We start from the raw sequence: 11,755 nt of genomic DNA on the forward strand, positions 1-11,755 counted from the left end.
AAATAATGAATAGTTTTAAAACATATGGAGCCAATCCACTTTATAAAAAGCAATTTGTAATATAAACAAGTAATGGGAGTTTAAACTTCCGAGCAGCCTTTTAAAATACTCCTAGCTATTATGGATAAAGTCCAATTGACTTTGAAAGAAATGAATCATTACTTGCAAAAGAAAAATACTCTGTTCATGTTAACAAAAAATTAAACAAAACAAAAAATTTGTAAGAAATTTTTTAATTTACAAAAAAAATTTTTAGAAAATTTTCTCCACAGTTATTTTTTTCCCCTAACATTTAAGATGCACTTAGCTGGGTTTTTCCCTTTAATAAGGATACAACATTTTTTTTTTTTTTTTTTTTTTTTTTTTTTNTTGACTGAATACATAAGTTGTATGCATTAAGCATTCAAGAAACTACTCGTTTCCAATTACTAATACACTATAATGCTGAAACCAAATTCTCAGATTTACAATAACACAGTTACTTTTCATAAGAATTCATTATTTTTTTATTGGATACAATACATAAAATAAATGATTTTTAGTAAGTAAAAACATTATATTTAACATAGCTTTTCTTTCAGATCTACTTTCAGATCCCCATTAATATTTTTAAAAAAAAAATTTAAAAAATACATTTTTATCATTCTAAAATAGTAAACTAAAATTGAAATTTGAATAAAGAAAAATAATTGATAATACCTTAGGGTTATAATTGTTTTCCTTAAAAGTAGTTTCTTGTGCATTGTAGAACTCAGTTGCCTGATAAAATACAGAAGAGAAAAAACACAATTAACAAACAGCAATATTTTAGTGAAAAGTAAGGACTTTTAAAAAAAATTTATACTTGTTTTTTGAATGTTTCCAGATCTTTAGAAGAAGATGTTAATTTAATCTCCATCTCTGTTACAGCATCCCCCAACTCTTTTAACTCTTTTCCAAACAAATCAGTGACAACTTTTACACATAAATCTTGAGCGATTTTATCTAACCACTGAAAAGAATATTAACTTTGTTGAAAAATTATAATTATTTTAATTTAATTCATAATGATAAGGAAGACATTATTTATAATAAATCACATGGTATTTAGCTATCAGTAAATAAATATTTATTTGCTTGCTGCTATGACTAATAGATGACTAGCAAGAAGTTCTAAGAACAATACACAGAAATATGCAAATTATTACAATTAAAAAGTAGTTTTACTGAAATATGATCCATGACTGCTTTTAACAAAGATCCATATTTTCAAATTAATATTGTTCAAAAACTAGTTTTTTCATACAATAGGTATAAGAAATTTGTTTTCAAATAAATATAATTATTTCAGAAAACTAATGCTTTAAAACATAGAAATAGTTGTGACACATAAAATTGAGAAAACATACAATTTTTTCTTTATCCAGATACAAATTTCCACAAATACACACATACATATAATATATATATATATANGCACAATAAAGACAAAAAGAAAAGAAAGAGAGAAAAACAAAGTAAAGCACTCTTTTTTGTGGATATAATCATGTGAGCTGATGACAAGATATCTTTTCATTGTTTTCAGCTTTTTAATAATTTTTTTAAATAAAAAAATTTCTATTTGTAAAGTTTATTTAAAAACATTGTATAATTTTGCATTACTTATTCATCTTAAAATGATTACATTTATCTTACATTTAAATTATTTATCTTATATTTAATATTACCTTACTTATCTTACACTTAAATTATACAAGAAAGTGGCTAGAAAACTTGTTATACGGCATATCCTTACATCTTATAAGACTGGATAGTTGAGAGTTTTTTTTAAAAAAATTCTGTTTGTTGTGACATATGAAACCAAGACTTTTCCCATTGGTCAGCATATATTTCCTTGGTGGGGTAATGAGTAAGAGATGATTTAGTAACACTTTTTACCAAAGAAATGTTAATGCTAGCTTAAAATAGAGCTTATTTGTCTAAAAATTTATATTAATTGGTTTCTAATAGTTATTTTTTTCTACAAAAATAATTGCTTTAGCTTTGTCGCAAGGCAGCTTAAATATGTGCTGTTTCTCTCCTTATTTTAACATGCATATCAGAAGTTTGGAGCTTGTCACTTTTGCCTTAAACTTGTGGGAAAGCTACATAATAAATTTGATTGATATTCCACACATTGAACGGAGGCCAGCTACCTACTACCTATCAGAAATGGTAGCACCATGTCTAGAAGAATTCAACTGACTTGTCTACCTATTTATCCAGACTGCCTAATAGAGTTTTGGCTTTGGAAAGATAAAAATCTCATAGGAGTCTTGTTTCTGCAGCAATAATTCAGCGTCCTCTGAAAGATTATGACATGAAACAACATGTTGAGGTCTTTCATCCCTGAAGTGAGTATGTAGTGAATCTTTTAACTTCCTCAGCCAACGACTATGGTGACTCCTATTGAACCTTGAATTTCTTGCCTTAAATTACGAACTTGTGACTTCACTAATGCTCTACTAAATACCAAATAAGATTAAGATCCATGCCTACTGTTATGTAATACTGATAAAACAACAATCTGTGTTACTTGCATTAAGTGGCCATGCATCACAGTATTGTTTCCAGATAGATTTATTACAAATTTCAGTAACTCTTCCTGGATACCAGCATAATACACCAAAACATCTTATTGCCTTCACGAAATTTGTACTCTTCAACAAAAACTATTTCGAAAGGGGTAATAATTAGTTAAATTTTGAATCTAAAACATATTTCAAATATTAATGTCAAGAAGTAACACAAGCAAGAAAGTCCATAATTTCTTTACACGACAACAAAATTTTTAAAAATAAAAAATATACATGACAATTTTAATGAATACTTACACTTTGTTTAGTTTCAAATTTGCTAACAGTTTCAGCGTTTGTAACAATGTCCTCTTTTAATTTCTTTGAGGTACTGACATCATCTTCCTCTTCAACTTTCCTTTTCTTTGAAAGATCTTTTTGATTATTTTCTTCCGATGACTCAGTTTCTTCTCTTACTTCAGATTTTTCCGTCTCGAGTTTATTTAAATTGTCCTCAACTAGGAAATATAAACTCACGTTATTAAGAATACAATGTAAAAGAAATAATTAACAATATTTACTTGATTGGATTTTTTTTTTAAATGTAGGTAACAAACAGACCTTTTTTCAAGGACTTGCAACTATAATTTTTTACCCAGTTAATTTTAACAAGAGCGTGATGCTCAATAGTACAAAAAAATAGAGCTTAAAATGCTTATGTTAAAGTTAATCCTATTGATTTTTTTTTTTTTGTTTCATTTCATCGAGCATAAAAAAAAAAGTAATGCATCAATTTTACAGTTGGCAATAATAAATGTTTAAATAGGTACAAGTACAAAATTGTAGTTTTTCAAAATTAAATCTATGATTTCAAAACTATTGGTTTGATCGTTTAAGGATTGACCTCATAGATTCAAGGTAAAAAAAAAACATCAGGAACAATATCTCATTTATCTAAATAGCAGTGTGTAAGTTCCTTCTGAAAACCTTAGGTACAAATTTTGACCACTTGCTATGAGAGGGGTATTAACAAATTGCTGCAATTTTCAATTTATTCAGAATTTCTAAAAATATTTCTATAATATGCCTACAATTCAGATGTGTTACTTTCAAATTAAAACTGCATAACATACACAATAATAGGTTTACAAAATAATACATACATACATGGAAAAAAAGTATGTTCTAGTCATTTCATTTCATGACAAAATGTAACAGTTTAGAATTTTAATTAAGTTAACGACAACGAAAAAAACCACACAATTTTTAGACATGATTAAATTCCTATTAACAAATAAAATAATTATTTAGGAATAATTTTTATGTTGACCAAAGATTTAAAGTTGAAATATTAATTTTCATGCTTGCAATATGTCTGCGCATGTTTTTGATAAAATACTCTGCAGACTTTATAAAGGGCATCTAATAAATTGATTTGACCCAGTCCTTACAATAGTAATGAATAATAATAATCACTCGATTTAAATCTATTTCCTTGAGTCCTAAGCCAAAGTTAATGATTAAAGACAAAAGCATATTAAATGAAATTTCCATATATGAACAAATTTTATAGTAAAAAATAACCATAAGGAGAAATTTTTCAGACAATAAATGGCTTTATCAAAGAAATTTGCAACCAAAAATTGTTTGGAAAATGTATACAACTAGCATAAAAAATTTTATAACTATTTTTTAAACTACAACAACTACCTCAGTAAAAACATTGAAATTATAAAATCAAAATTCTAAATACGAGTGTTAAAAGACTGGATTGGCCAAAAGCTTTCAACATTCTAATATTTTTCTTTCTTTTTAATTTTCTTTAACCAAGATGTGTTCCATAACAAATGCATTTAAAAATTGGAAAAATTTATTTAAAATTTTACAAAAGATTTGTTTAAAAATGAAAGGAGAAATTTACAATTAAAATCAAGTAAAATTTATTTTAAAAAGATAATAAAGAGTGCAAAACTTCAAGTGTTTTTTAATTCAAAAATGTATAACTAATAAATAAAAATATAGCATAAAATATAAATAGTACATAAACAACAATGCAGAAAATATTTTGTAAATATATTATGTAAAACTTGCTCAACCTTGTTTCTTTTCAAAACAAATTAATATTTTTCTCATAACATTCAGGAATAAGCAAATTAAAATCAGTGGATATAAAAACTGAATTCATTGTGACATCCAAAGTTGAATTAAAATAATTTTCAGCAAACTTCTTTCAAAAAAAAGCTGCACCCTTATTCTTATATTAAGTATACCATTGATAACATATAAATGCCACCTTTATAACGATACATAAAGCATCTTAAATTAAAAACTCAAATTTCACATTAGTTACTATTATTTCATTGTTTTCAGCTGCAAATTATGTTTTCAATTAAGATTAAAACTAATACCTTAAAAAACTCTAAAATTTTACTATGCATTACCATTATCACAGATTTTACGTAAGGAATCTGGTTGACTTGTTGAACCTTTTTCAGAACATTTCGTATAGTCAAAATTATTGCACACTGAGAGAAGTCCATCAATCTTGTTCGACACCAAAACTTCAGGTTCGTCATTAAAAACATCACCATTCACAGGCAGACATTTTTGAGTAAGTTCTGTCTCTTCTGCTTGTTTATTTTCTTTATCTTTACCAGATTCTACTTCCATTGAATCTTTCTCAACTGGTTTAGAATTTAATTGTGCAGTCAATCCATCTTTAACTATTGTTTCCACAGATTCAATGACATCTAATATCTTTACTGAATCTTCTAATTCTACCGGATTCTTAGGACTTTGTGAAGAAACGTCAAGAGATTCCAAACTATTCTCACTACCTAGTTAAAAAATAAATAAATAATTAAAAGACTTCTTATCAATCACACTAATCTAAGTACTATACACAAGTTTATTATTCAAAGCTTTGAATTATATGCTAAAGAATTTACAAAAGAACTTATTCAGTTTTCAATGTCAAATTAATATTTCTGAATTTTAATTATTAAATTACCAATTTAAGATGAGAAAAATTACAGGAGGTCCCATAAATGACTGACAATTTGAAATAATAAAATCACTTAACAAAAAAATGGAACTAAACAGTTCCTTGTGATTTGCCTAGGAAACAATATATATTCTCTACAAATTTTAAAATCTGTTAAAATGTTTGTGAACAGATGGAACTTTTCACCGAAAAATGAGATTCAATGAAGACTCAAGAAATTATTCATATAATTATTCAGAGAAAGTTTTAAGAATTGAAACTCAAAGTAACATTTTAAATTATAAATCAATTTTAAATTATAATTAATTTCAAAAATAGAAATTGGGAAGAAGAGGGGAATTTTTTTTTATTTGTGAGGTTTTTATCAATAAGCAACATGGCAAACATGCAAGGAATTCAGATTATTTTTTAACATCAAATAATTTCTGTTATCAAAGTTTCTCATATTAAGGGTCGACTGTAGTTAAATATTTTCCAGAATCCTATTATTCTCCTTATCTTTGTACATCTCTTACAGAAAGAATTTCAATTTTATAATTATTATATAAACTGATAACAAATAATGAAAGTTTTTTTTTTTTCTTTTCCCATTTCGTGACATAGCAACATTAATCTGTTAACCAACTTCATAGCTAAAAGATAAATATTCATCTAAATCTTATTCAAAATTTAAAGAACACTGCTTTCTATACCTGAACAAAGGTTGAGATATTATTTTTCATGAATTAACAAGCAAGAATTTGCACATAATAAAACCAATTGAGTCTCTAACACATGAGAAAAGATTGAGTCAAATATTTACATTGAAAATTTAACAATTAAGAGCCATGTGGCAGAATCGCAGAGACATAGCAACATTGTCATAGAACATTTCAAAGTTCTTGCAGAAAGAGTTTTCATTTGGAAAGGAAAAGGTCTTGTTTTTATCTTCTGCAGAAATTTTGGAAAAACTTTTTCTCCTGCTGAATTATATTCAAACAATGCCTTTCTCGCACATTGAAGAGTACAGAAATGCTCGTGATTTTTCAATTCTCATTTGAGAACAAAAATTCGAAAAAGACGGGACTTAGCTAGAATTTCAAATAAATAATAGTATTAAAAAAAATATATACGAAATCACGAAAGTTTAAAAGACAATTTGCTCTAGAAATCATGTTTTTTTCCCCTCTTTTTTTTGAAGAGCATCATATTTCACATCTTAATAAAACTCTCTGATCATCCACAACTGTCAGATGACTGTGAGTGGGGATTCCATTACAAATTCAGATTTGTGGCAAAAGAATAATTTAATCAATAAGGTACATTAGTCCCCTTATTTTTTCTAATTTAGTTTAAATAAATTCAATCCACTATTTCTAATATATTAAGTACACAAATATTAGAAATCACGAATTTGAGCCTTCATATTATCGCTCACAACTCGCACTGATTCACTCGTAAATGTATGCAATGTTTTAATTTTTTTCGGTAATTATTGCTATGAAATTTTACTTGATTTTTTTAAATATTTTTTAAAAATGTCTATCAATGCTCAGCTATTATTATTGGTATTCTCGTGTGTTTTATCTTAATCGATATTATTACAGCATGTGAAGTTAAATTCGCATACTCATTGGTGCTTTCTTATCCTTAACAAAATGTGAAAATATCACCCATAATATTAGAATAAAAAAAATAATACATATTTAACTTTTAAAAAAAATACGCACAGTTTTTTATTTATTTACTTTTTTTTTGCAGACAAGTTTCTGCGACTTTAAAATAGTAACATATATATTTATAATTATTCGAAGTATCTTGCCAAAAGATATTACCCACTGCTCGAGTTTTGTAGCAGAAAACCCGAAAAAATTCTGCCACAATCCTTATTTAATTATTCTCTTATTACAGTTTTTTTTAAACTAAAATTGTTCCTTTTGAATTAAAAATTAAAATTTAAACCTAAAAGTGTTAAACTAGGTAATATCTTAAAAAACAAAAAAAAAACAAAAAAAATACACCCAGCAGGTTTGGTTTTTTCAAACCCTGATGCGAGTGAATATTTAAATTAAATCATACGAAACATTAGTACATTATTTTTTAGGGCAGAAATGGCAGTTTGAAATTAGAAAAATCTAAGGCTAAGGCAAAAAAGTGGGACCACACATATAGTACAATACATTTGAAAAAAAGCAATTTTCCATGAGCAAACAAAACAAAAAATATTATAATAAAATAAATTACTTGATGATTCCAATAACAATTTCATATTCTTTAGCTCAATAGATTTTAAATCTGCATCAAGATCTGACACTGTAGAATTTTCAGATGAATCCTCCTTACTGAGAGTATAACTAAGTTCATTCAGTAAATCTTTAACTGTTTCCTCCACACTTGAAACAGAAGTATTAACAAATTCAGACGCGGCGCTATTATGTTTATTCTCATTATGAGAATCACTATTTTCAAGATTGGAATTGTTTATATTTACTTCATTCTTTAATATTGTTTCAATTTTATTATCTTTTTGATTACTTGACTCACTTATTAGAGACACAATAGATTCTAAATTTTGATTAATAAGGTCTAAAACATTAGAATTTTCTGATGAATCATCATTTTTAGGTTCCCTAGCAGATTTTAATTCATCATCTCCTTTGCCTTTACTCTCACATTCGCCTCTTAAGCTTTCCTTACAACTACCAGTAGATGAATTATTTATTTCTTCATTCTTCTGATTGAGTTTTGGAGATAAAATGTTTTGATTATTTTCACTAGAAACATTGGCATCATTTACCCAAATATCTTCTTTATTGAAAACGCTCAAATCAGTGTCCTTTAATTCAAAACCATCTTTTCTACTGTCTGTAACTTTTATAGGAGATAAAGTTACTGCCACTTTTACATCAGATTTATCATCATCTAATACTATTTCATGAGAATCATCTTCAATTATCAGACAATCATCTTCAGAATCTGACTTTTCAGCCTTGAAAGCTTCTATAAGAGAATCCATTTCAGCTTCACTATCAGATAAAGTGACATTTTCAACACTTTTATCTTTGTCAGCAAATTCGGAGTTCACAAATTCTGGCAATATTGAATCTATTTCATCCTCTGATTCATCCATAACTTTTTCGAAGTTAAACTCATCATCATCAATTTTTTTCATTGAGTTGACTTCTTTTTTGCCTTCATCATTATTTTTTTCCTCTTCTTCGTTACTTTCAGCAATAGCCATCTCAATACAATGTGCAGAAATAGAATCGTTGCTATCTTCACTCAAAATCAGAAACTGATCATCTTTATCATCTTCTTTTTCAATATTTAATTTTATGTCATCACTACTAGACATCTTAGACGAATCATCTATATCAGTTGATGTCCTAACTAAAGTTTCATTTGTAACATTAATAGACATCTTAGGTAAATCATCTATATCATTTGATGTCTCAATTAAAGTTTCATCTGCAACACTATTGTCTTTTTCTTTTGAATTGGCTAGAACATTACATTCAATTTCTTTAGAGAATCCCTCTCTAGAAACTACTGATTCATCACAACTAAGTTTTCTAGAGCATTCTTCTTTCATAACTCCTAGGTCAATACAATCAAGCTTTTCAGAGAACTTTTCTTCTGCTATTGCTGAATCACTGCAATCAAGTTTTTTAACACTTATTTTGTTAGAAATGGCTATATTATTAGAATCAAGGATTTTAGAACAATCTTCATTCGAGACAATTGAATCGTTATAGCATACAAGTTCTTCTGAGCATTTTTCATTTAAAATAAGTGTATTGTCACAAACTAACTCTTTAGCACTGTTCTCATTTAAAATGGGTAGATCATCACAATTAAATCTTTCCATACATTCCTCATTTAAAACTGCTGGATCTTTACAACCAAGCTTTTTTGTACATTTCTCATTTAAAATGACTGGATCATTACAATCGGATTTTTTCTCATAGTCATTAACCGCAAGATCATGATCAAGATCTAATGCACATTCAACATTTGAAATTGCAGAAGCATTACCATCAAAATTTTCAGCTCCGTCTTTGTTAAAAACTGGTTTATCCTCAACATCAAGCTTTTTAGGACATTTTTCGATAGGAGCTAGATCTTTACACTCCAGTTTTTTAGTTATTTTCTGGTCAGGCTTTTCTGTATTTATTTCGAAGCTAAAACTCACATCTCCAACAGAACAATCACCTTGTTTTTCAATCGCTACATTACTATTCACTTTAACAGAATCATCGCAAGATTTATCACAGCTTTCAACCAATTTTATTTCACTATTAATATCTGTAGAAACAGTTGTTCTCGGAGTAACGGAAAGTTTATTTACATCTATCACATTTGTTTTTTGTTCTAGTGTACTTTCCAAAACATCAGAATTTTGCTCCGTAACACAAATGCATTTTTCCCCATCATTTACTTCAGATTCATCGGCTTCCTTTTTTACATTGATGGCAGGCGTTACATCAAACAGCTTCTCACAAACAAGTCCGTGATCACCGCTGTCTAATACAGATGAACTACCTTGTTTCTCAGTTAAGACTTCTATTCGTATTCCATTATTACAATCGTCTTCACATAAAATTTCACGGTGATCACCCGTCTCTTTTTCAGATCCAAGATTAATTTTATCTGAATCAATTGACTCCACTGAATTCATAACAGAGGAACTGCCATAATTTTGATCACAATCCATTTTCATGTTTTCAAAACAAATATGCTGCCACTCAGAGAATGTTCTGCTGATGGAATTTATACTAAAAAAATAAAGGCTAAGGGAGCCAAGAGATATAAACTATGATGTGCAAAACTGGGAAGTAAAAGCTACTTGCGCCATCTAACAGAAACTAGGCATAAATATAAGAGAGGTTCTAATTGATTCCTAATTTATAAATAAATTAAGAGTGCTTGAACTTTAACTTTTAAATTTATAAATACCAAATGTATGCTTTATTTCTGAATGCAGAATAATATAAGATTTTGCTTTGTGCATAAAGGAAATTGTGATTTTAAAAAAATGAATCGCATGAAATTTCGTAACAAATTGGACTTTAAAATTAAATATAAACTTTTGATTATTTTTTAAATGAATATTATCTAGAATTTAAAATAATTTTTATGTTATTAATTCATTCATATTTATATTTAAATTATTATAACATTTTCAAATTAATGTTTTATAAAAGTTACGTGGACGCAACGTGCGGCCGCGGGCCACACGCGGCCCACCAACCCTTGATGTGCGGCCCGTGGAAGCAATCTGAACACAATTTTTAAAAAAGTATTCAATTTTCTGTTTGAAAAATTAAAAAAAATTTCGGAAATTTGAAATTTACACATTTGAGTTTTTGACGCACCCAATTGGGTGATTAAGATTAATCTTAATCAATGTAGTTTTTTATCACTATTTTTCGATGGTTAAAGCTACGGATTTACAAAATCGATGGTTACAGCGTTTGAAAATCCCAATATTTTTAATGCGTCATTATTACGATACACGAATTTCGAAATATAGTTATTACTTTTGACGCTCTTCGTGTGTGCCGATTTCATCATAAATCCAATGACTTTCCGGTGGCTATTGCTACCCATTTTCATGTAGTTTCAGAAATTGCGATTTCTGAAAGTTATGAAATGCTTTATTTGTGCAAACTTCACAGCAAATCTAAATGACTTTTGATCCTTTTATCGGCAGTTATTGTATCACGATTTTCTTGTGGTTTTTAAAGTTTCGATACTTTAGCACGATATTAATATCACTCATTTAGATAAGCATTTTTTGACGTGGTTTATTTGTGCCGATTTTATCGCAAATCAAATTATTCTTCAATAATTATTTTGGTAATTATTGTCACACATTTCTACAATGTTTTGAAAGTCCCGATATTTTTATACGCTATTGTGACACTTTAATTTCGAATCCCGTATTTAAATACATCACTTTTTGACGTGCTTTATCCGTGCATCGTATAAAGTTAATGTACGTTATTTGACGTGCATCGTAAATAAATATAAAGGGAATTTGATAGTTTTTTTCGTAGTTATTACTACGCTTTTCCCCGTGATTTAAGTCCCGCAGTGGACTGATCGTTAAGACACGGTTCCCAGCAGATCACCGAAGTCAAGCATCACTGGCCGCGGTCAGTGTGCGGGTGGGTGACCACTTGGATCAGTCTGCGTAGGGACCGAGGGTGTGCGGTATTGGTCCTCGTTAAACTGT

General features: G+C 28.1%; 1 protein-coding gene across 3 annotated transcripts in view; it reads right to left on the reverse strand.

The window, feature by feature from the left end:
- The window catches only part of LOC107457547 (activating transcription factor 7-interacting protein 1), a 35,771-nt gene extending 25,465 nt beyond the window's left edge, over positions 1–10,306 (reverse strand). For 2 of the 3 annotated variants that reach the window (XM_043040438.2, XM_043040439.2), the window contains exons 1-5: positions 7,762–10,306; positions 4,976–5,371; positions 2,853–3,052; positions 845–991; positions 700–759 (exon numbers count right to left, since the gene is read on the reverse strand). In XM_043040438.2, the coding sequence (XP_042896372.1) occupies positions 700–759; positions 845–991; positions 2,853–3,052; positions 4,976–5,371; positions 7,762–10,237 (3,279 nt within the window). In that variant the 5' untranslated portion in view covers positions 10,238–10,306. The remainder of the gene's footprint in view (positions 1–699; positions 760–844; positions 992–2,852; positions 3,053–4,975; positions 5,372–7,761) is intronic. The other variant, XM_016075720.4, reaches the window with a different exon arrangement.
- Between the last annotated feature and the right edge of the window lie 1,449 nt (positions 10,307–11,755).

The sequence above is a fragment of the Parasteatoda tepidariorum genome, chromosome 4, assembly GCF_043381705.1.
Source record: "Parasteatoda tepidariorum isolate YZ-2023 chromosome 4, CAS_Ptep_4.0, whole genome shotgun sequence".
In the NCBI taxonomy this organism is placed as follows: Eukaryota; Metazoa; Arthropoda; class Arachnida; order Araneae; family Theridiidae; genus Parasteatoda; species Parasteatoda tepidariorum.